General features: G+C 35.1%; 1 protein-coding gene across 24 annotated transcripts in view; it reads right to left on the bottom strand.

Moving 5' to 3' along the window:
- The window catches only part of Slmap (sarcolemma associated protein), a 149603-nt gene that overhangs the window by 86353 nt on the left and 35971 nt on the right, over positions 1-27279 (bottom strand). For 15 of the 24 annotated variants that reach the window (XM_026388645.2, XM_026388658.2, XM_077796222.1 and 12 more), the window contains exon 2: positions 2809-2956. In XM_026388645.2, coding sequence (XP_026244430.2) covers positions 2809-2956 — 148 coding nt within the window. Of the gene's footprint in view, positions 1-2802; positions 2957-27279 lie in introns of all 24 variants that reach the window. The other 9 variants (XM_077796216.1, XM_077796223.1, XM_077796220.1 and 6 more) reach the window with 1 other exon arrangement.

The raw sequence follows: 27279 nt of genomic DNA, 5'->3' as shown, positions 1-27279 counted from the left end.
CCCTAAAAAACAAATGCCGAATGTCTTCTCTGATACAGCGGGGTGACTCAAAATGGGATAGGGAGGAAGAGCATGAGAAGAAGACTACCACTAAATAGGGAAGAGAGGTGGGAGGGAAAATGAGGGAGAAGGGGAGTTGCACAGAAGATGGAAGGAGAACCTTATTGTTATACAGAATACATATATGATGTTGTATTGAGAAAAAGAAAAAAATGTGTCACATTAGATTGGATAGAGAGAAAGGATGCGAGAGGAGGGGAGGAGTAGGGAGGATAGGAAGGACAGCAGAATAGAATAGACAATATGATTGATGTATGTACATTACATGTATGTTTTATATGTCAAAATACATTCTGCTATCATGTATGACTAAAAATAAATAAATAAAAAATTTAAAAAGTTTCTTTTCTTTTCTATACAGTTTAAAACACTCCTGGGCTGGGGATGTGGCTCAAGCGGTAGCACGCTCGCCTGGCATGCGTGCGGCCCGGGTTCGATCCTCAGCACCACATACCAACAAAGATGTTGTGTCCGCCGAGAACTAGAAAATAAATATTAAAAATTCTCTCTCTCTCTCTCTCTCTCTCTCTCTCCTCTCTCACTCTCTCTTAAAAAAAAATTAAAAATTCTGAAAAAAAAAATAAAACACTCCTTTTGATTTCTTCTTTGATTTTGGGATTATCCCATAATACTATATAGTTTCAAGAGAAAATCTGCAAATAGTATAAAGCTAATCATAGTACTATATAGTATAGGAAAAATCCACACTTTTTTTCTGGCATAAGCATAAACAGGTAATCTCAACTTGTGACATACTCGTATCCTCTGAATAACATGTTGACTGTTTTAAACCAGTCAGTACAAAAAAACTCTCAACATTTTAAATGAATAAATTTTTCTTTACTTAATTCCTTAAAGCTAACACAAAGGCTAGGATTAGCTCAGTGGTAGACCTTTTGCTAGCATATGAGAGGCCCTGGGTTCAATTTTCCCCAGAACCACAATAAATAAATAAGTAATTAATCAAGGAAATAAATGAAGTTTCCAAGAAGCCTGCAAGAATCTAATATTGATGAAATGACATTACACTAATAGTATCCCTAAATTTCAGGGTCATCCTTGGCTATAGTATTTTCTAAACAGATGTTCTTCAGTCCTAAGTGGGAAAGAAGTTTGGAAAGAGCTACATTCTATAATGGCCATCACTCTAGAAATCTGCACATATGTTAGCATATTAAAGGCTCTGCTTACTTTAGATTAACTAAACTGCCTAAATGTATTTGATTACTTCATTTTTTTTCATCAATTAACACTTAATAAGTCGCTTAGGGAAATACAAGCCAAGGTAACAGACATTCCTTGAAGAAAAAGACAGTGTAATCAAATTCTTCACCTCTCTGTGGATTACTCACAGCTGGGCTGCTTTACTCTTTGTTGAATGACTTGGTACGAGAGGTACATTATAATAACACCAAATACAGGACTATCCAATGCAGCTGTTCCTGGTGTGGTCATACATAAGTTCTTTTAGTAGGAGTAGTTAATTATTTTGCACCAAAATTAACTCTTTCTTTTGTGTTTTACAACTGCAAATAAAAATTTCTAAGACTGTACAAACTCAAATATCAAAAATTAACTTCCCAAGGAGACCAACAAAACCCAGTAAAAACCTAACTACTTTTGCAATACCAGTGAATGTATATACACAAATATGGGTGTGAATGTACACACACTAACATCTGCATCTTCACCACTATTAGCACCATCAGGCTCACCTCTACTGTGCAAAATACCAGAGTCTAATGACTTAGTATATCACCAGATCAGAGTTTGTTCAGAAAGGAGAAACTTGCCAAATTGTTCTATTGTTCCTATTAAAATAATACAGTGGAACTGCACACTTTTGGTTTCTAACCATTTAGTTTTATGATTGAGCCATACAACATCATGGTCACAAAATAGTGACCTAGATAGAGCCAAGAAGCTTTAGAATTGTGAAAATAAAAACCAATCTACATTTATTTAGCTAGAGAACTTCTAGTTTCAAAAACTCTAAGACATGAAATTTTTCTTTATAGTTGTGATAGGTACTATTAACTGCATGCCTTCAATAGCCTTTAGCTCTTCCTTTTTGCTAACAAAACTCTGATTTGGGGTGAGGCAGGGGTGGGACAACAATGCACATACAACCTGAGAAGATAAATCAAAACTGATCTATGTCAGTCATGAGATTTCCTTGCTCTCCTTTGCTGGGCAAAAAAACTTCCCAGGCTTCTTTGTAGCTATAGTTATCTATATATGTGACCTGTGTGGTCAGTGGGACATAAGAAAAAATACGTTGGAAGCGTTCTGTGAAAGATTGTTCTTTCAAAACAGAGTTACAGAAGCAGTACAGAAGGACATAAGATCCTGAAACCCTGATATCACTGAGTCAACTGAACAAATGATAAGACCTATCTGCCTCCAGACTTTTCATTAAGTCTCAGTAAATGAATAATAAATACCCCATGGTTTATAGTTTATCTTAGTTGGGTATACTGTCACTGTAATAACTGTTTCCTAACTGATTCAACACTCTGTTTTCATAATGTGATTACAAATATAAATTATAAATTGATATTTTAGAATTTAAAATTTAGAAAAGCAACAGGGGAAGTAGGATATTTGACTTCTTGCTGTATAGATATAATGGTGTATTTAAATAGCTTTTGTAAGCATGTAAAAGAATGTAACATTTTGTAACACTGACAAAACAAAGAAACAATCTTAAAGAAACAAATAATAGGAAAAATCGATCCATACCCGTACCTTTCCGTGTGTTCTCCGTCACATCTACCCCAAACTGGATAATGTCACCAGAGAGAATTTCACATGGTGGACTTTCTTCAGAGCCTCGACTCAATCTCTGGCTATTTATAAAGGTACCATTACTACTTTTAGTGTCTTGGAGATAAAACTGGGGGGAAAAAAAAGCCAAAGATTAATAATTCCAAATCTACTTTAAAAAATAAGCACTTCTAACTTTGCAAACTTTTCAGATGGATTCCCCTCATCAATTCAAACTTATTTCAGCTAATGTTCAACATATGAAATTAAAACCCTAAAAATAGTTCAAATAAAATCCAACTACACAAAATGGTGCAACCACAAATGAAGCATATGATCCAACTACTAAACTCCTAGGCATTTATTCAACAGAATTGAGAACATCTTCACAAAAATTTGTACACAAATATTCATAGGAGCATTATTCATAAGAGGCAAAAAGTAGGAAAAAGCCAATGCTCATCAACTGAAGAATGGTTAAATATAAATCCACACAATGGATTATTATTTGTCATTTCAAAGGAATAAAGTACTGATACATACTGTGACATGGATGAACCTTGAAAACATTAGGGAAATAAAAGAAGCCAATCACAGATGATCATATATATTAGTCCAAATGTATGGAACATTCAGAATATGCATATTCATAAAGACAAAAAGTACACTAGTGGTTACAAAAAACAATGGTTGTCAGGGAGACTAGGTACTTAGGGGTAAAAGCATTTTGGCAGAGTGAAGAAAATTATCTAAAAGTAGCAGTGAAGGCTACAAAATGAAAACCCAATGAACTGTACACTTTTTTAAAAAAACAATACCTTTTTTTTTAAATTTATTTTTATGTGATGCTGAGGATTGAACTCAGGGCCTCGCATGTGCTAGACAAGTGATCTACCGCTGAGCTCCAATCCCAGCCCCATGAACTGTATACTTTTAAAGGTGAATTTTATAGCATCTGAATGTATCTTAATAAATTTGTTGGGCTGGGGTTCTAGATCAGTGGTACAGTGCTTGCCTCGCGTGTGTGAGGCACAGGGTCCAATTCTCAGCATCATATATAAATAAATTAATTAAAAAGGTCATCTAGACAAAATTTTTTCTTTCCACTGCACCCAGACTTTACAATCTTTTTCCTAAGTAACTGGATCCAACCAGAGGGAGCAGTATTTATTGCACAAGCAAGGGCAAATGGTTTTTGGTAATACCTATAATTAACAGCTATCAGTTATCTAACATAACTTACACCTATAATTAATAGCTATCAATTATCTAACATAACTTGCTATCAAGACTGATACATCCTCAAAAATTCTTTGTGATCAAGCAGATTTGAGATACTAAAATATTGGAATCATCAATGAAAGTACTATTTTCTGGCCTCCCAAATTTGCCTTTCGTTGCTTGGATAATCTTCCCTTTTTAAAAAGGGAAGGAGTAAGCCATGTACAGTGGTGAAAACCTGTGATTCCAATTACTCAAGAGGCTGAGGCAGGAGGATCTCAAGTTTAAGGCCAGCCTGAGCAACTTAGTGAGACTATGTTTCAAAATAAAAAAATAAATAAATAAAAAGAGCTGAGGATATAGTTCAGGGGTAAAGTGCCCTGTGTTTAATCCCCAGTAAAGATGGGAGGAATAGGAGGCAGCACAGGAAGTCTATCACTTCTATCATAAAAGTAATTAACAACAACTAGGAACACACAACTTATTAGGATGAGAACAACCAATAAAGAATAGATGTACCACCTTTCTTTTTGTATTTTTTGACATTCTACAGTCCTACTTATTCTAACAACATTATTTTCACTGAAGTTCCTTCCCAAGAAAGGATGGAAAGAAGACACCTAATATATATTAAAATATACTTCATGCCATTAAGCCCTTATTTAGCCTTAAATATATGTATGTGCATGTACATACATGTATACATACATGTATACATATTTCTCTCTATATAAATGTATAGGTATGTGCACTTTCATTTATAAACAAGAAAAGTGAAAGTTATAGGCATGCTAAATATCTTTCCAAAGGTTACAAAGCTAGGGAACACTTGAATAAGGATTCAATAATAGAAATAAAAGGGCCAGTTTCTCCCATTACTTCATGCTGAACTTCATTATTTCATTTATCCTTCACTCTTACCACAGTACTCTTCCAAAATGAAACACAACAAAGACTAAGCAATTTGACAGCAAATGTGAAAATGACATTTCATTTTATTAATTCTTGTGTGACAATTTAAAGGCTATCAGGCTGTCTATAAATGACTTATTCTGTTTATAATTCAACTAGACCAACTGTTACTTTGGCTAGACTTTATAGATTTAATTACAGACTATTAATAAAGAAAATTGTGTTCATATTTTACAGAGCCATTTGAAATTTACAGGCCTTAACATTTAACACCAGGGAGATAAGCACAGGCAATACTTTCAGGTAGGAACAATTATCCTCACTTATTTATTTATTTACTTTTTCCCCTGCACTGGCATTTACTGTATATGGGAGTTATTTCTTGTTTTTGTTTTTTAATAAATATATTCTTAGTAAATGTGGCAATAACTAGATTCTGGTTTAGTTGTTTTCAGTAATGTGTGCCTGGACAATTCAAATAAGGGGATTAAACCAGATTTATAGTGGTTTCAAACTTCAAGTAGTAATCCATTAGTAGGTTAAGTCAATTTAGTAGATTGCAACTAGCTTAAAAAAAATGAAAGGGGTGGGCTGGGATTGTGGCTCAGCGGTAGAGTGCTCACCTAGCACGTGCAAGGCCCTGGATTTGATCCTCAGCACCACATATAAATAAATTTTAAAAAATAAATAAATAAATAAATTGTGTCCAACTTAAAAAAATAAATATTTTTTTTAAAAATAAAAGGGAACAGAATAGAAATAAAGTACATGAACTATATAGTTCAGTACTGCTTCGAAAAACCTATTGAAAAACAAATAAATACATGCACATTTGTCATTCCTATGTAACTCCAAAATAGCAACACCTTTTCAAATTTAAAAAAATATAAATCAATTCTAACCCAGGTTCTTTTCATTTTTACATCTATATTACTGTTCAAAGCACATCGTAGTACATGAGCCTCTTATTTAAGCTTGAACATATCATTTCCATTATTTGCTCAATCTTCCTGTCTTCTCAACCTGATGGCTTCCATAAATCTGGACTACTGTAGCCTTTAGGGTCCTACATGATCTGGCTTCTGATTCCTTCTCTGAACTCAGTCACTCCATTTCTTTTTCTCTCTTATCCCTCTCAATCACATCAATCCACTTATGTACTTGACTCTCTGCATTTGTGTATCGCTACATGCATTAAGTTTAGTTCCCTGTAGAAATATATGCCCTTGGTTGTTCTGACTGATATTAAAAATAATAATTTTGTACTATCTATAAAATAATCTGTTAATATTAAATTATATTGTATAGAAGTTATTGTATTTATTATTAAAGATGTCAACTTGTTTACAAGGGATTGGAAAAGGACTTATTTAATAATCCTGGATACATTTCCAGGAAATAGGTATGTTATTTGGTCCTTTGTCACTTTCAAATCAGAAGTGTTCTCTTTGCCAAGAAACCTCTATCAGGCTCCTCCCTCCCCTTAAAAGAAACCAGTTTTGACCATACTAAAGAAAAAAAAAATTAAATCTGTTGAAGTCTTAACTATCTTTCTTTCCCAGCAGCCTAGGAATGCCCTAATAGTTCTAAGTGTTTGCAATAGCCACCATTCACTTTGATGTTGAGCAGGTGTGTAAGGAACCCTAAACTTTTTATAAAATCCTTTGTGGCTTGCAGCCAAAGTTCAACAACAGTGCTTTCCATTGTTTTCAGTATTTAATTCTTCAATTAACTCCTTGCTTTCCCCTGAGGGAACTTCAACTTCCCCAACATCCTCTGAATTTCCTCTGTCACATAGTCATTTTTCCTCAGTCATTTGCTGATTACTTTCAATGACAGACATGGCATTACTCAGATTGCATTTTTTTTTTTTTTTTAGTTCTGGTTGGACACAATACCTTTATTTTATCTATTTATTTTTATTTGGTGCTGAGGATCGAACCCAGTGCCTCGCACATGCTAGGTGAGTGCTGTACCTCTCAGCCACAACCCCAGTCCCAGATTGCATAATTTGCTTTCTGGCTTTCAGAAAGTTTTTGCTGTAGCTATCAAACACACTTGCATTTTGCATTACTTTTAACTTTGCTACAATTTATAAATACTTTTTGTTTCTGTTATAACAATATACTGCTTCTTTCTAACGCTTTTCTATGTTGATAAATTTGGCAATATCCAAACACTAACAGGTAAGCTAATGCTTCACGACAAAGCACAAACAGTAGAAATACCATAGGTCACCATGAACTCTAAGTCCACATGGCGGAGTACAAAATATGAACACAAAATGGATTCTGTGTAGAAGGCAGATTACAACAGATTTTTAATTTACCTTAATCACCATCTAACATCAAACAATCTAAGATCAAACCAATATCCCATTTACAAAAAGAGTAGGTGAAGCAGTATCCACACAAACTCCAAATTTCAAGTGAACGGGGAAAACTACCAAGAAGCACAGAGCCACACAGTTTCAGTATCTGTGCAGGAGGACACACATAGAGGCAAGGGGGGCATATGAGAAAATTGAGAAGAGCATCAAAATAGGCACTAGGTATTCACTGGATGGTATGGGGGCCAGTTTGAGAGGAGAAGCTGTAAGCCAAAAGGTCTAGCTCAATCCAACAACAAATTAGTGCAAGCCCCATAAAAGGCTGGAATAGTTTGAGTCAGATAACTCCCTTGGGTGCCTGGGACTGAACCCAAGGCCTTATACATGGTGAGCCAGGTTCTACCACTCAGCTACATGCCCAGTCCCTATGTAAACTCTTAAAACCAACCTGAAGGAACTCAAAGCTGGCTCCCAAGATAGGGCTTTACAATGAGGAAAAGCTTCCAGAATTCAGCAGGACAGGAACAAAAAAAAAAAAAAAAAAGAAAGAAAGAAAAGGTCCAGATAAAAGTGAAGAAGGAAAAGGAGGCCACCATATTTTTGAACATTTTACAAAAACAACAGAAGAGGGAGCTCTGTGAATTAGAAAAGTTATTGTGAACCATGACCTCCTTTTAAAGTACAGAAAAAACAATTTCACATAAAAGTGAGCAATAAAAAGTAATCAATGTCACATCTCATACAGTTATTTTAAGAAAAAAGAGAAAAAGGAGCAGAATAACATCTTACAGAAATTGAAAGACATACCTTGGGAACAGATCAAAATTGTAGTCCATTTCAAAACAAGCTAAAAGCTATTAGGAAATAATTTAAGAAACAAAAGAACAATATCAATCATAACTATAAAACTCTTAAAGAGAAACCTCAAAAAAGAAATAGAAATAAAAAGGAAAGAACATTTCATAAATGAACACAAAGTAGAAGGAACATAAGTGTGGCTAAATATAACAATGTCTGAAGAGAAATATAAGGGGGGGAAAAAGGAGGAAATTTTTTAAAATCAAAAAGAAATGAAAGAAAGTATCACCAGCAAAATAGCGTAGGCAACTTCAAGCTTCTGTGACTACAGAGAAACACTGAAAAATCAAGAAAACCATCAGAACCAACTCTGGTTTACAGCAAACAAGCAAATACGAATCAAGAAAATGACAACTTAAAAACGTAGGAAGGCTTTGGGCCTAACTTACCCTTGTCCCATCCCTCTCTCCAGCACAAAGGAAGTCCTAAAGTCAGCCACCAGCATTGCTAGTGTGAGATCCTGGTACCTGGTATTCCAGAGGGAGCAGAGCAGACCTTAATCACAAATTATAATGTCTGTTTTAACCTTTTTGGAGGTGACCTGAAGGGCTGAAAAAGTTTCTTATCTTTGTTTGGCCTAACTCAATAACCCTTTTATTTTCCCAGAGCTGGGTCAAACCCAGGGCCTTGCATGCACAGTAGGCAGATGTTCTACCACTGAGCCACATCTCTAGTCCTTATTTTGCCAACTTTAGAACTCACCGAAGCTGGAAAAGTGACTGGCACTCCTAGAAAAGTGGGATTTATCCAAGGTGCTTCAACTTAATAAAGTCTATCAATGTAATACACCACATTAGTAGAAAGAGAAAACCCACACGATCATCTCAATTTATGCAGATAAGGCATTTGACAGAATGTAATATTCTTTTATGATAAAACACTCAGAAAGTTAGGATTAGATGGGAACTTGTTCATCATGAAAAATAGCATTTATGAAAAACCCACAGTTAACCTATTACACAATACTAAAAGAGTGAAAGCTTTCCCCCTAAGATCAAGATGAGGACGTCCAATTTTACCACTGTTATTTAACAATGTACTGGAAGTTCTAGCCAGAGGCAAGAAATAAAATAAATATAAATTGGAAAAGAAGAAGTAACTATGTTTATATTCACATGATATGATCCCATATGTAGAAAATCCCATAGAAGGGGCTGGGGTGTGGCTCAGCGGTAGAGCGCTTGCCTAGCATATTTGATGCCCTGAGTTTGATCCTCAGCACCACATAAAAATAAATAAACAAAATAAATGTATTGTGTACAAATAAAAAACAAATATTTTTTTAAAAAGAAAGAAAATCCCACAGAAACCACAAGAACAATATTAGAGCTAATAAGTTCAATAGAGTTGTAGCTTACACAATCAACACATAAAAAGCACTTGTGTTTTTAAATTACTGAGGATTTTGTTTGCTAGGCAAGTGCTCTATCATTGAGTTACACCCACAGCTCAGCAGCTGTTTCTATATGCCCAGTAACGAACAATCCAAAAAGGAAATTAAGGAAAGCACTTCCATTTTTAATAGCATTTAAAAAATACCTACAAATAAATTTAACCAAGGACATAAAAGATTTGTATATTAAGAACACAGAAAACTATATAAAGAAATTAAAGACAACCTAAATAAAGATGTCTCATGCTCATGGATTGGAAGAATTAATACTGTTAAGGTGTTGGTATTACTCCAAACAAAACAATCTAAAGATTCAACACAATCTTTTTTGCTTTGTTTTCTTGAGATAGGGTCTCACTATGTTGCCCAGACAGGGTTCAAACTTGTGATCTTCCAGTCTCAGCCTCCTGAGTAGCTAGGATTAGAGGTGTATGCACATCCAAAAGCAGCTTCTCAACACGATTTCTATCAAAATTCTAATAGCCATTTTACAAAAATAAAAAAGTAAATCCTCAAATTGATACAAAATTGGCAAAAGACCTTTAACATGCAAAACAATCTTGAAAAGTTACAAAATTGGAGAATGCATATTTCCTGAATCCAAAATTTATTACAGATCTACACTAACAAAACAGGGTGGTATTGGTGTAAGGATAGACATATAGATCAATGGAAGAGAACTAAAAGAAATAAATACATACATCTACAGTCAAGTGAATTTCAACAAAAATACATGCCAATCAATGAGGACAGGACAAAAATGGTACTGGGACAACTGGATAGACACATGCAAAATAATTATCCCTATATTACAGAAAAAGAAATTAAAAATAAGTTGGACCCTAGCTCACATCACATACAAAAAATTAACTCAAAATGAATCAAAGACCTAAATATAAAAGCTAAAACCATAAAATACTTTCCAAGTATTCTTTATTCAGTTATTTTTTCTTTTCTTATCTCTCTCTTCTTCTGAGATTACCAGAATGCATAAATTGGTATACCTGGTTTGGCTCATATAGGTGGCTCAGGTTCTGTTCATTTTTTTCAAATATTTTCTCTCTGCTAATCAGAAAGAGCAATTTCAATTGCTCGACCTTCAAGTTTATTGGTTCTTTCTTTCTTTTTTTTAAATTTTTTTTGAATATTTATTTTTCAGTTATCGGCGGACACAACATCTTTCTTTGTATGTGGTGCTGAGGATCGAACCCGGGCCGCACGCATGCCAGGCGAGCACGCTACCGCTTGAGCCACATCCCCAGCCCTATTGGTTCTTTCTTTCCCTCACTCAAATCTGTGGTTGAACCACCCATAAATTATTTCAGCTATTTTACTTTCTATGACTTCTATCTATATTCTCTGCTTGTTTAGAAATTTCCTGACTTTTCATGGATGGTTTCCTTTAGCTCTTTGGGCATATTTCAGGGAGTTAAAGTCTGTATCTATCTAGTAAGTTCAATATCTGGGCTTCCCCAAGGATAGTTTCTATCACATTTCCCCTGCCCCCGCAGTCAATAGGCCATTCTTTCCTGTTCCTTTGTATGCCTTTTTAATTTCTTGTTGAGAACTGTACATTTTGACTACTATAAAGTGGTAACTCTGAAAATCAGGCTCCTCTTTCCCCAGGGACTGCTTTTGTTACTTGAAAGTGGCAGACATTCATTTGTTTAGTAACTTTTTCAAACTATTGTCCTTTTTTTTTTTTTTTTTTTCCTTTGGCAAGGACTAAATTCTTTGTTGTATGTGGTCACTGAAGTCTATTCCATTATCTTCACAGTTAATGACCTAACAGATTTCTTTAAACACCTGGAGCCAGTAAGAAAAGGTACAGGGTTGTGGGGGAATTCTTTTTCTTTGAATCCCCTTGTCTGATGCCAGGTAACCCACTCCAGTCGGGTAGGTGGCAGGTGTAAAAGGATGGCCATTTTCTGTACTGGCCCCTCGGGAATAAAAAAATGGGTTTCTTAACCCAGTTTTCCCCAGGTCCCTATTGCTCACCCTGGGACCACCAAGTCACATCATAAACATGGGTCACTGTCCCTGTGGCTACTGAAAAAATGAGGGATGGGAGATTGTAGCCACTATGCAAAACACCAGAACAGTGAAATTCTTTAAAACTTAACAGCCTTTCTTTATCAAGCATTCTCCTGGATGTTGCAAATGCTTGACTAGACTCCAGAGTTCTGAAATAGTTGCTTCAGTCAATGCACGCTAGTTCAACAGTTGTTTTTTTGGGGAAGGAACTAACTCCTGGAGCTCCCCTACTCCACCATTTTACATGATGTCAATCCCATTACTCATCCTTTAATCTACAAATCTTTACTTGGGCCAAATCAAACAAGTTCCTAATCAATAATAGCTTCCATTTACTGACTGCCTGCTATATGCAGGTATTTGACATGCATTATTTCTGATCCTCAGAACAACATTAAAGTGCATACTACCATTCTATTTCATAGACTGAGGAACTGAGGCTCAGACTGCCATGGTCTCATAGTTATTGTAGACTTGACACAATTATTCCTACAGAACTTTCCACACTGCCTTCCTTCCCTACTTAGACTAAACACTCTCTGGTCTCTGATTCCAAACCTCTGATGAAACCCCACTTCACTTATGAAGTTTTCTTGAAGCAATTAGAATACGTAGAGCTAATTTCAATCTAACTCTAACATTAGTGTGAATCATTTAATCTGTAAACATTTACTTGACACCCATCTTGAAAAAATCACACATCTATAAAATCATATTCAAGGCAACACTAAGTTTAGAATAAATTAAAAGAGTATGAATTAAATGTCAAAATCCTGAGAGGCTGATGAGAAATATAGTTAGAACATAATCAGTTGCTAAGATTATGAGTGAGGGTGGTAATTGAAATGAAAAGGCGAGGAGGAGAAGGAACAGGTATTACAGTACATTTATATATAGTTAGGGCCCAGCACCAGAGAGTTAACAAAAAACAAAGGAACAAGTGGAAAAAGGAGAGATAGAATGACTTTATGAAGAGAGGGCCTTAACATTGACCTAAGGAGATGAGATTCTTTAAACAAAAGGTACTAATAAAGAATTTGGTGAAAATACTGTTTGAGGAAATTATTCTAACAGCTCTGGTGATCTAGCAGCTGTGTGTAGGATGAACTGCAGTGGGAGTCACTAGAAAGAGGGTGACCTATGACTTGTTCATTTTTGCCACGAATTATTTAGTTGTTTCATGGAGTACTCATATTTAGTCTTTATAAGCATGTTCAATATAAATTTATTTATTTACATAGCCTTTCCAGTTCCTGTACATTTCAGAAGCTAGAGCTTTTAAATTGTGCCACTGAAGGCAGCAGGGGGATATCAAGTTTTATTCAAAGGCTAAGGGAAAATATACAGAAAATTGCTGGAATGTTTTTCACCAAAATGAAATTGCACACATACTACAATGAAACTTGTCAACTTCTCACTCAAACATCTTGTAAATATGAATTTGCCAAAATGTTTTCCCCATTTTCCAAGTGACATTCCAGACACTGTATAATAAATCTTGTGGGTCCAGTTCACAGGGCAAAAAGGAGAAAGAAAAAATATTTGTATCTCTCTATATACAAGCAGAGATAAGATTATGAAGGACAAAAGTAGAGAAGGTAGGAAGGAGAAAGTTTTAAAAATGTAACCGAAACATTACAAAACATACAACACAGGTAGCATTATTATATCTTTCTTAAACATGCTTCCTTACTTTTTGTTTTTGTTGTTATTGTTATCGGTACCAGGAATTAAACCCTGGGGTGCTAAACCACTGAGTCACATCCCCATCCCTTTTTATTTTTTGAGAAAGAATCTTGCTAAGTTGCTTAGGGCCACATTAAGTTGCTGACTTGGCTTTGAACTTATGATCTTCTTGCCTCGACCTCTCAAGTTGCTGGGATTATATGTGTGTGCCACTACGCCCAGCAAACATGCTTTCCAAATTGTGATAATTCTTCACTGAGAATTCAAAACAAAGTAAATTAGATTTCTGAATATCAGCAACATAAAAACAAACACACTGTGGCTGGGGTTGTAGTTCAGTGGTAGAGGGTTTGCCTTGTATGTGTGATACATTGGGTTTGATCCACAGCACTACATAAAAATAAATAAATAAAATAAGGGTATTGTGTTCATCTACAGCTAAAAAAAAAAAAAAACAGACACATCATCAGAACATTACAATTTCAAGAGGTGAGGCTATTGAAAGCCCACAAAAAATTCTAATTCTGAGCAGAGTAACCTATTTCCCTAATCACAAAACTAATGTATCAACAAGTAAATTCTGATTATTTTTTTCCTGCTGATAGTATATAATCACAGTAAGGTACCTTTCTTCTTGGACTCCTACTTGGATAATTATTATCCAAACTCAATCTGTTCAACTTCAAGAGGTTTCTAATTACTTCAAAATATGTAAATTCTAGTATCTAAAATAATTGCACATTTATGCAAGTTTCATATATTTTAGCATATTAGGGACAAAATAAAATACTGTGGTATTTTAAATACACACGTTCTGACTATAATTTATAGGTCAGTATTCTCCTCACAAAATGTTAGCTTAAACCATGTGGAGATCAGCTAAAACAGCAATAAAATAATTGTACCACCATTCAGAGTTAAAAAACAACAACAACAACAAAAAACAACTCTACCCATAGAGTAACAGCCTTGCGTGCCACAAAAAGAAATCATTGAGATGACACTTAGGAGAAATAAAGAACAAGATCACAACAAGTACATGAAAAAATGCTCACCATCTCTAGCAGTCAGAGAAATACAAATCAAAATTACCCTAAGGTACCATCTCACTCCAGTAAGATTGGCAGCCATTATGAATGAAGTCAAACAACAAGTGCTGGTGAGGATGTGGGGAAAAGGGTACATTTGTACATTGCTGGTGGGACTGCAAATTGGTGCAGCCAATTTGGAAAGCAGTATGGAGATTCCTTGGAAAGCTGGGAATGGAACCACCATTTGACCCAGCTATTCCCCTTCTTGGACTATTCCCTAAAGACCTTAAAAGAGGGTACTATAGAGATACTGCTACATTGATGTTCATAGCAGCACAAGTCACAATAGCTAGACTGTGGAACCCACCTAGATGCCCTTCAATAGATGAACGGATAAAAAAAATGTGGCATTTATACACAATGGAGTATTATTCAGCACTAAAAAATGATAAAATCATGGCATTTGCAGGGAAATGGATGGCATTAGAGCAGATTATGCTAAGTGAAGCTAGCCAATCCCTAAAAAACAAATGCCAAATGTCTTCTTTGATATAAGGAGAGCAACTAAGAACAGAGCAGGGAGGAAGAGCATGAGAAGATGATTAGCATTAAACAGGGAAGAGAGGTGGGAGGGAAAGGGAGAGAGAAGGGAAATTGCATGGAAATGGAAGGAGACCTTCATTGTTATACAAAATTACATATAAGAGGAAGTGAGGAGAAAGGGAAAAAACAAGGGAGAGAAATGAATTATAGTAGATGGGGTAGAGAGAGAAGATAGGAGGGGAGGGAAGGGGAGGGGGGATAACAGAGGATAGGAAAGGCAGCAGAATACAACAGACACTAGTATGGCAGTATGTAAAAACGTGGATGTGTAACCGATGTGATTCTGCAATCTGTATACAGGGTAAAAATGGGAGTTCATAACCCACTTGAATCAAATGTATGAAATATGATATGTCAAGAGCTATGTAATGTTTTGAACAACTAATAATAAAAAAATAAATTTTAAGTGTCAACAATTAAAAAAAGAGTTTATGTCAAGATAAAATCTTTTGTTAATCTTATTTTACATGAAGAAACTGTCTTGTATAGATATTCACATTTTTCATCACCTGACGGTGACAGTATTATGAATAATGTTCTAGGACTCTAAAAAGTCTGACACATATATCCTATCCATTTATTATTTCCATGTAAAAAACATATTGTCATGGAACCAATGTATAGTTCAATGATTTTCTAAGATCAATAACTTCTTATTGCTTTTATAAAAATTTTCTATCACTTTGTATTATAATAAAAGCATGGGAAAAAATAAAAATAAATAAAAATCCTCAGCAAAGAGAAAAAAATTTTAAAAATTAAAAAAAAAGAACAAGATCACTATGTTTAAAGCTTTGCATACTGTTTAATAATGTACACAATGGGCTCAACATAAGGAAAGTAGATATTGATCTATAAAGTCACCAAGAAAGAAGTGGGAAAGAGGAACTAAAAATAAAAAATTTCCTTTAAAAAAATTGGCAAAATCAGCAAGACATAGAAAAACAGATATTATTTAGGGGAAAAAAACTTCTTACATATAAAACAATTTATTTGGCCAACAAATTCAGTAAAAATGTTTAAAAATACAAATAGTACATCTCCCCATCGAAGAACATTCATAACTTTTAACAATGCTTTATAAGGTAATGAAAATAATTATGATGACCTTTTCAGTTATTTAGGCACAACCACTTAAGTGAACATAATTTTACCGTTTAAAATACCTTGGTCTTTATTTATGTGTCTCCATTTTTGAAAAAAAATTTTTTAGATATTGATGGACGTTTATTTTATTCATTTTTTTATATGTGGTGCTAAGGATGGAACCAAGTGCTGCACACATGCTAGGCAAGTGCTCTACCACTGAGCTACAACTCCATCCCCCTTATGTGTCTCCATTTTTATTGATAGTTAATTCCACAGTGTTTAACTCCTCAAGGCTTTGACAATTTACATATCAATGGGAGAGTTCTTTAAAAATCATAATAATTCTACTTTGAAAAAGAAAAAGAGGGCTGGGGTTGTGGCTCAGGGGTAGAACGCTCACCTAGCTCGTATGAGGCCCTGGGTTCAATCCTCAGAACCACATAAAAATAAAATAAAGGTATTAAAAAAGAAAAAGAAAAAGAAACAAAGTTACTGAGTAAAAGTTAAAAAATGGAAATAATAACAATACAATTTGTGAAACAATCATTTTGACTGAGATGAAAATTGACTCTTTAGACTAAGGAAAAAAAAATTCCTTATAGGGTTGAGAATAGTGCAGAGGCTCCTCATTTTTGGCTGCCACATGATTCAGATGTTCAAACACAATCTATTCCCAATATCCCAATATGCTTCTCAGGTTAAGTAATGCTTCTAGTAAACCATCACTATTTATTTTAAAAATTTGAACTAAAATTTAGTAATAGTATTACATGCAAATTTTTCTCCATTTATGGATTAAATATAAGCCCTAATCATCTTCCCCTAAGGCCAAATTTTGATTTTAAGACCTTGAAAGCACTAACATACAGAATTCAGCTATACAAAAATTTTAACCTAAGGTTAAACCAAAGCAAACCAAAGAAAGAATGTTAATTTTTCAATAGTGACAAAAGAAATTCACAATTTATAAAAATCACCACCAGTTTTTGAGTGCATACCTTGTCCTTGGATAAACTACTTTGCATGTGTTTTTTTTTTTTTACTTAATCTTTATGACAATCTTCTGAGGCAGTTGATATATTATCCCCATATTATAGACAAAGAAATTAGGACTCAAAGAGGTTAAGTAGCATGCCAAAGATCCTCCAAAACATTTCAAATTTTTAAAAAAAATATTTATTTTTTTGTAGTTGTACACAATAACTTTTATTTATTTTTATGTGGTGCTGAGGATCAAACCCAGGCCTTGCACATGCGAGGCAAGCGCTCTACTGTGCTGAGCCATAACCCCAGCCCCCATTTCAAACTTTTTGATCTCAACCATTCAACACTATGTTTGGTGATTTTATACCTATACTACACTTGTTTCTCTCAACACTCTATGAAACAGGAATGATTTTATTGATTTTACAGATCAGTAAATTGAGGCTGACAAATTAAGGCAAGTGACCTATCTATAGTCACAATGATGAAAACAATAAGACAGCAATTAGAACTTTAATAAAGGTAAACTAAAAATTTATTTCAGAAATTCATATACTATCTGGTGCCACTTATCTGACACACAATTCTAATAAAAAATTGGGTCTTCTAATTTCCATGTCCATGGAAGGTTAGAAGAAAACTAGTATTTGTTTGTGCCAGAGCCTATGTATTATGCTTTATATAAATTACCTTAACTAAACTTCAGAATACCATGATGCTAGAAGTATGCCATGTCTAATGAAAAGACAGGAATTAAAAGATATTCCCCAAAATTACAAAAAAAAAAAAAAACAGGGACAGCAAACAGCCTATTAGACACCTCATAACTACCACAAATTCCTTGAAAAGACATTTTTTTCATATACTTATTGGCCATTTGTATTTCTTCTTTTGAGAAATGTCTGTTTAATTCATTTGCCCATATATTAATTGGGTTATTTGATTTTTTTGGTGTAAAGTTAGGAGTTACATCATTTCTGGTCTAACTCCAAGGTCTTTTTTTTTTTTTTAATGTTTTTTAGTTGTTGATGTACCTTTATTTATGTTTTTTAATATATATTATTTATTTACTTTTATGTGGTGCTGAGGATCAAACCCAGCGCGTCGCATGTGCTAGGCAAGTGCTCTACCCCTGAGCCACAACCCCAGCCCCAATGTACCTTTTTTATTCATTCATTCATTCATTCATTCATTCATGGTGCTGAGGATCGGACCCAGTGTCTCACACATGCTAGGCAAGTGCTCTGCTACTGAGCCACAACCCCAGCCCCAAACTCCAAGGTCTCTGATCCAATTTGAGTTGATTTTTGTGCAGGGTGAGAGATAAGGGTCTAGTTTCATTCTTCTACATATGGATGACGAGTGTTCTCAGCACCATTTGTTAAAAAGGCTCTCTTTTCTACACAGAAAATGTATGCTTTTGGCACATTTGTCAAGGATTGGATAATTGCAGATGTGTGGGTTTGCCACGTTTTTATGACAGTACCATGCAGTTTTTGTTATTATTGCTCGTTAGTATAATTTGAAGTAGTACTGTGATGCCTCTAGCATTGTCTTTTTTTGTCTTAGAATTGCTTTAGGCATTATGGGTCTTAAAAAGAAGTATTTTAAGGGTGGGTTGAAGCTCAGTGGTAGAGCGCTTGCCTAGCATGTGTGAGGCACTGGGTTTGATTCTTAGCACCACATAAAAAATAAATAAAGATATTGTGTTCATCTACAGCTGAAAATATTTTTTTTAAAAAAAGAAGTTTTTTGGGAGGCTGGGGATGTGGCTCAAGTGGTAGTGCACTTGCCTAGCAATGCGTGAAGCACTGGGTTCGATTCTCAGCACCACATAAAAATAAAATAAAGATATTGTGTCCACCTAAAACTAAAAAATAAATATTTTAAAAAATGATTAAAAAAAGAAGTTTTTAAAATAAATATTTCATGAGTGTAATATATCCAGTCTAGATGTATCTTGTCATTTACCCACCATTTCCTCGGTATTTCTGGTCAGAAATTCAATCAGCAGCCATTGGAAATAGAATAAATATGTGACTATCATAAACCAATCACAGCAAAAGCATAGTAGTAATATTAATAAATACAACAGTACCCCTTATTCATGGGGGACTTGTTTTAGGACTCCTGGTGGATACCTGGAACCTCAGTAATATGAAAGTTACTGTGTACTGGAACATGTTTTCTGTTCATATTTTCTACCCACAGATTTAATGCTTTTCCATTTTAACTAAGCCCTTATCATGCACCATCGCCTTAACTTTTGCAGTTTGAGGTGCAATGGAAAAATTAGCATGAATTTCTTCCACCTTCGCAATTTCACAGAGAGAAGATTCCTTCTTACCACAGATCCTTAGCAACCTCAGCATATAATTTTCTTTGCTTTTGCCTTTTCACTTGAAGAAAGTACTTTATGGTTTCTCTTCGATGTATCATTATTGCCAACATCATTACTCTTATGCTCTGAAATAATTATTCAGTAAAATAAGAGTCACTTGGGACTGGGATTATAGTTCAGTGGTAGAGTGCTTGCCTACCGATGTGTGAAGCACTGGATTTGATTCTCAGCATCATATATAAATAAGTAAATAAAATAAAAGCCCATTGATAACTAAAAAATATTTTTTAAAAAAACAAGAGTCACTTAAACATAAGTACTACCATACCACAACACTAAATCAGATAACTCAGATGGTCACTAAGTGACTATCACTGGGTGGTAGTGTACACAATGTAGGGTATGTTAAACAAAGGGATGACTGACATCCCTGATGGGACACAGCAGAACTGGGAGAGATTTCATTACACTACTCAGGGCTGTGAAAGATTTCATCATGTTACTCAGAATGGCACACAATTTAAAACTCATACATTGCTTATTTCTAGAATTTTCCTTTTAATATTTTTGGACTATACTTGACCTTGAGTAAGTAAAACCATAGAAAGCAAAACTGGGGCAAGGGGCTATTGTGCTATCAGTAATAACAAATATCAACTAGGTTAGGTGTCACATAATCCCAGTGACTTGGGAGGCTGAGGAAAGAGGATCCCAAGTTCAAGGCAGCCTCAGCAACTTAGCAAGACTCTGTCCAAAATTAAAAAAAAAAAAAAAAAGAGTTTTGGGGATGTAGCTTGGTAGTAGAGCACCCCAGGTTCAATTCCTGGTACCCCCACCCCCACCCCCCCCACACACACCAAAGAAAGAAAAAAGAAAATAACCCCACAGAGCATCTATTATGTCACCAATTTCTATGAATTCTGGTTCAGAACAATCTCAATTTCATTTTACCTTTCCTTTCCCACTACTCTCCTTTAACTCAGGCCCCCAACTATTGTCAAGATGATCCCACACTTCACCCTCTACAATGATACTGAATTCATTTCCTAAAATACAAACCTGAACACATTGTTTCACTTCATAAAAGGGCTACTGATCCTCTGCTGACTTCAAAATAAAATCAAAGATAACTTTCAAAGTCTTTCAAAATAACACTAATCACCCTACTAACAATGATCTTCTACTCTTACTAAAATCATCCATTTTACCCTTGCCTAACTACTAGCAGCTCCCTAAACAAGCCCTGGACCTCTGGGTTTGCTTATGTGGTTCTTGGACCGGAAGAACCCTTGCTTCCACTTGGCCACACTCTCTACCTGTTAAAAGTCTCCTTTTCTTTCTGAAGTTTAATTTAAATATTGTAAGAAATAAAATTTCTCTTTCAGATGACATTTCTCATAAATAAACACACTCCTTGAACTAAATCACATTCAAGGCTTTATTCCTATAAGGTCCTTGCTTAGCATCTGGATGGCCATCTTAAGTGACAGCTGCCATTTTAAGGAAAAAGTTGCTTTCCTACCCAAAGGCCAGCTCCCCACTCCCTTACACCAACTCAACCCTTAACTGCCCAAATTAGGACCCACCTGGCTCTGATTCCTGAGCCTCCACCATAAAAGTCTCAGAACTCAAGCCTTTTTGTCTCTCTCTCCTATATAGAGATAGGCTTTTTGTCAGCTCTGACAAATTAACTCTCTTGTATATCTCTACCTGTTCTCCCATCTTTCATCTCTTGCTTACCCGTCTCTCATTCCTCGCTTTCCCTTTAATTCCGACTAGAGACTAATTTTCAAACCTTTATTTCCAAATCACACTTTGAACAGCACCATCTTTTCCCATCTATAAACTTTCATTTCCTGTCAGAAAGTTTCAATAGGCATAAGTCACAATTTCTTTAAATACAGAAGCAATAAATTAATTTATACTCTAGAATGGTAAATATGAACTTTTGATTTAACACAGAGCAGGCCAAACTATCACATTCAGTGAGCTATATGGAATACAGAACACAGCAAAGGTTCTAATTCCTGCTCTAGTACCTTCTAACTTGACTATGAGCAAGTTACTTAAACTGAGATTCCTTTCAGTTACATTTAAATTGAAGATACTATCAGTACCTACTTCTGAGTGTTTGTAGTAAAGGTTAAATGATATAAAGGATTTAGCATAGTATTTGTACATAGAAACTGTTAACCAATAGCCATTATTAAACTGACAGTTTACATAAATATGTAATCACAGTGATTTTCTTCATTCAGGCAACTGCTTCAAGACTATTGGTTAAGGTTCTTAGAAAAAAAGTTCTTTGCCAAGTTCATTAAACAGTAAATGCCTGATTGACATATAGATCAGAAACTGCTAAAATCTAACACATACAGGTAGTAAAAATAGTTTACCATTGCCTCATTATACATGAACATTATCATAAATAACTACAACCTCTGTATAGAAGAAAAGCCTTTGTTTCATAGGAAACACTATAGTATGGATTAGAGCATTCCTAAACAAAGTTATATCAAAAGGAAATTATACTCATCTACTGTGTATATGTTAAATATGCTTAGATGTAATATATATATTAGATTAGACTAGCAATCTACAGATCAATTAACAGTGTGAATTAGTCTATGATTAAATTAAGGCAAGTAGTATTTAGCGAACATATTAAGTCCATTTCTAAAACAGAGCCCTCCTTATACTTCTGGACCAGAAAGACAGGGCCGTAGAATGATGCTAACAGAATGCCATAACTCACTCTGTTAAAAATCCAAAATGCTTCTTGGGATACCCTATAAACTATTATGGTAAGATAGGGACTTTCCAGTTATACTCCTCTATACTATTTACAATTTCCACAAAGAAAAAAAAAAGACATGTATGAGAGGGGACAAATAGGTGACTCCAAAACTGTCAAGAGACTTAAAATTGGGCTGGAGTTGTAGCTCGGTGGTAGAGCACTTGCCTAGCATATGTGAGATCCTGGGTTCGATCCCCAGCACTACATAAAACTAAATTAAAAAAATAAAGGTATTGTGTCCATCTGCAACTAAAAAAAAAGACAGCGAGATACAGACAGATAGTCAAGACTTAAAGACACTTAAAGACTTAAGACACTTAAAACTCAGGAGGATGGACAATTAAAGTGGTTTCAATATAAGACTGGCAAAGATTAAGACTAGTATTACTTGGTTCTGGCCAGAATGTGGAGACATCACACTCTCATATACTAGGCATAAGAGTATAAACTGATTTTTTTAAAAACAGCTCAGTAATATCTACGAACATTTTAAATGCTTATTCCCTTGGACTCAGATATTCCACATCTAGGAATCTAAAATTCCTACAGAAATTCGCATGTATCTTAGCAAACTTATACGCATCTTCACTGAAGCTAGGCTAATAGCAGTTAAGAACTGGAAACAGGGCTGGGGATGTGGCTCAAGCGGTAGTGTGCTCGCCTGGCATGCATGCGGCCCGGGTTCGATCCTCAGCACCACATACCAACAAAGATGTTGTGTCCGCCAAGAACTAAAAAATAAATATTAAAAAAAAAAAAGAACTGGAAACAACTCTAATGCCCATCCAAATTGTATTTTCATCTGGTGAAATATTGTGTAATCATTAGTGATAATTAAATAGAGTTATATGTATAGGAATTAACATATAACTAAATATACAACAATCCCTTTTTGTAAAAAGAATAATGTTTTAGTCAGTTTTTTCACTCTGTGACCAAAAGACTTAACAAGAACAATTTTAGAGGAAAAAAGTTCATTTGGGGCTCATGGTTTCAGTCTACAGATGGCTGACTCCACTGCTCTTGACTAGGTGAAGGCCGAAGAGAAAAGCAGCTAAGAACATGACAATCAGGAATCAGGGAGAGCAATCCCCACCAGGGACAAAATATATACTCCAAAGGCACACCCCCAGTGACCCAACTCTAGCCACACCCTACCTGCCAACAATTACCACCCAGTTAATCCCTATCAGTGGAATAATGCACTGATTAGGTTAAGGCTCTCATAATCCAATCATTTCACATTTATTCACTGAATGTTCTAGTACTGTCTCACATGAATTTTGGGGGAACACTTCATCCCTGAACCATAACAAATGACACACACGTAATATGTGACAGCATTAGAGAACAAACTATCCACACACAAATATGTGACAGCATTAGAGAACAAACTATCCACAGAGTTATCTCCACAAAAATAAATCTTACAGAGTTAAATGTTAAATTAAGAAGGATATAAAGCCAGGCATGGTGGTTCATGCCTGTAATCACAGGTACTCAGGATACTGAGGCAGGAAGATCCCAGGTTTGAGGCATTTCTTGGCAATCTAGTGAGACCCTGTCTCAAATTTTTTAAAAAGGAGGGGATGTAACACAGTGGTACAGCACTTGCCCAGCATGAAAAAAAAAATGACTAAGAATATAAAGTTTTATCAAATTATAGTAATATAGTAGAAAATAATGTAAGAAAGATGAAAAGGTGGGAACAAAGAAAACATGAGACAAATATTACTATACAATGAGATAAATGCACACAAAAACAGAGAAAAGAGACAAACATCAAGAGAGATGAAAGAGGAAAGACTTGAATACATTCAAAGGGATTAGTAAACTGTCATCAACCCACACATGTGAGGAACAGAGTTCAGATGTCAAACCACTGACACCAGGAATAAAATCACTGATTTCTGATAAGTTTTTACAGTTCAGTTATTCTTTTGTTCTTTCAGATTACAGGATCAGTTCTGAAAGGAATCACTTTCTTTAATAACCCACAAGAGTTTTTTTTTTTTTTTTTTTTTAACCTAAGGATAATTTAAACCAAGGCTCTTGGTATAACTATGGTCTTCAGGATCTTTGCCCTTAAAATAAAATAATGCTATAAAACTGAAAAAGCATAATGTTAACCTTTTATGCAACTCAGTACACAGAAAATGATAATTGTTCAGAACAACATTTTCTGACAGACTGGATATATGACATGAAAGAAAGAAGTCAGGAAGGATGCTCAAGTTTGGAGCCCAAGCAGCTTACAAGGATGTAATTGCCTTTACAAGACAGTGAAAGATGGGAAGTATTTTAATTGGGGTGGAGAGAATAGTAGTGGTTCATTTTTTAACAAATTAAATTTGAGATATATGTTAGACATCAGATGGGAATGTCAAAAAGGAAGTAGAACATCAAACCTTCTCAAACTTTCCAAAAAGCTCAAGAGGGAAAACTTCCTAACTCATTCAATGAGGCCAGCCTACACTGATGCCAAAGCTAAACAAATATATTACAAGAAAACTAAAGAATATCATGAATGCTGATGCAAAATCCTCAAAAATTACTGACAAAATGAATTCAGTAGCATATTAATGGAATTAAACATATTAACCAAATGGAATTTAATCCTGGAATGCAAGGATGGCTCAACATAAAAAAATTGGTTGATGTAATATACCACAGCAACAGAATGAAGGGGGGAAAAATCACACGATCATCTCAACTGATGCAGAAAAATCCTTTGACAAAATTCAACACTTTTCAATGATTAAAAAAAAAACACTCAACAAATTAGGAATAGAAGGAGACTACCTCAATATAATAAAAGCCATATATGAAAATCTCACAGTGAATAACATTCCCAATGGGGAAAAAATAAGGAACAAGGCAGAGATATATACATTCACTACTTCTACTCAACATAGTTCTCACTAGAGCAACTAGGCAAGAAAAATAAATAAAAGGCATCCAAATTGGAAAGGAAGAAGTAAAATTATTTTTTCCCAGGAAACATGGTCTTATATGTAGAAAACCCTGAAGAGTCCACAAAAATTGTTAGAACTAATAATAAGCTTAGCAAAGTAGGATACAAAGTCAACACACAAAAATCAGTTGGAATTCTATATACTAATAATGAACAATCTAAGAATATTAAACTGGGCATGGTGGCACATGCCTGTAATCCCAGCTACATGGGAGGCTGAGCAGGAGGATCAAAAGTTTGAGGCCAACCAGGACAACTTAGTTGTGAAACTCAGTCTCAAAAAATGCATCAATAATAGCATAAAAATATAAAATACTTAGAAATTAACCAGGAAAAGATTTGTATAATGAAAACTATAAAAACAATACTAAAAGACATTAAATTTAAAAAGGGTTAAAATGATAAATTTTGCATTATATGTTCTGACTGTAATTTTAAAAACACATTTTTAAAGGCAACTGAATATATGAGCCTAGAGTTTAGGGGAAGAAGCATGGACTTGAGGTATTAATTTGCTTGCCATCAGAATGTAAGTAGAATTTCAAGTCAAGAGACAAGATGAGACTATAGGGAGCAAGAATAGATACATAAGAAGACCAAGGACAGAGCCCTGAAACAGTGTAAAATTTAGAGGTCAGAGAGATGAAGACACACAAAGGAAAATTAAAAGAATGGCCTGTGACATATGATAACGTGGAGAAAGTGCTATGTCCTAGAAGCTGTGTGAAGGATATCTTCCAAAAATGTGCGACAGAACAATTGTTGAATGATGCTGATAGATTAAGTAAGGTAAGGAACAATAACTGCCCACTGGAAATAGCAACATGGAAGCCACTAATGATCTTGATAAGAAAAGTATGAAAAAGGAAACAGTAGTGGAAGACAGGCATTGTGGCTCATGCCTGTAATCCCAATAATTCATGAGACTGAGGCAAGAGGATTGTTCAAGGCCAGCCTCGGCAGTTCAAGGCAACACTTAGCAATTTAGCAAGACTTTGTCTCAAAAAAATAAAAAGGACTGGGGATGCAGCTCAGTGGCAGAGCATCCCTGGAGAGGGGGGAAGAGAAAGAAAAGAAAACAACAGTGGAGGATGACAACCTAACCAGAATGATTCAAGTGAAAATGAACAGAGAGAAATGAGAGACAACATATACAGACAAATCTTTTAAATTTTATTCTAAAGTGAAGCAAATAAATAAATAATAGCTAGAAGGGAAAGTGGGATCAAGAGCTTTTGTTTTGTTTTGTTTTTTAAGAGATGGAGTCTCACTTTGCTGCTCAGGTTGGCCCCAAACTCCTAGGCTCAAGCAGTCCTCCTGCCTCAGCCTTACGAGCAGTCCAAGTAGCTGGAACTACAGAAGTGTATCACTGTGCCAGCTGAGAACATTTTTTTTAATAAAAGAAAAAGTATACTGCCTTATACACTAACAAGAATTATCCAGTAGAGAGAAAAGGCATTTGGCTCAGACTTCAGGATTTAGAGTAGGCTTCCTAAAGAGGCTGTCTCCTGCTGAGCCATAAAGGCTGATGGAGGGTGAGTCAGGATGAGTGGGGAAAGGACTGAATAGCATGAGCAAACAGCATGATGTGTGGGGCTAATAGGAGAAAGAGAGAGAAAGGCTATTATGCAAAGTATTAAGGCTGAGAATTAAAAGATATGATGGGTAAAGAGATTACCCAACCTCTCAAGACATAAAATACTACAGTCTTTATCAATATAGGGTCTAGGCATGGAAGTACTAAGATAAAACTGATATTTTGTTTAGGATGAAAATGACTCTAGGGATACAAGACTGAAATAAACAAGGTTCTGAACTCAGACAGTTGTAAGTGGTAAAATGGGTTTATTGACAGATCCTATGTGCTCAGTGTTAAAAAGATAAGTTTCTAGTTTGGGATACTGGACAGCAATAATGCCATTATTTATGCTCAGAAATAATGGAGGAGGAATGGCTAGTGAATGAATAATTTCAGTTTCGGATATTTACTTTTAGATTCCTCTCCACTCACCCACCTTGGTACTAGGGTATTGAATACATGGGCTCTTTACCACTGAGCTGCATTCCCAGTTCTTTTTACTTTTTTTTTTTTTTTTTTTTTTTTGAGATAGGGTATTGCTAAATTGCTGGGGCCGGTTGTGAACTTAACAATACTCCTGCCTCAACTTTCTGAATCCCTGAGATTACAGGTGTGTGCCACT

The sequence above is a fragment of the Urocitellus parryii genome, chromosome 3, assembly GCF_045843805.1.
Source record: "Urocitellus parryii isolate mUroPar1 chromosome 3, mUroPar1.hap1, whole genome shotgun sequence".
NCBI lineage: Eukaryota > Metazoa > Chordata > Mammalia > Rodentia > Sciuridae > Urocitellus > Urocitellus parryii.
Note: the sequence above shows the minus strand (reverse complement) of the source record. Positions and strands in the feature narration are given on the sequence as shown.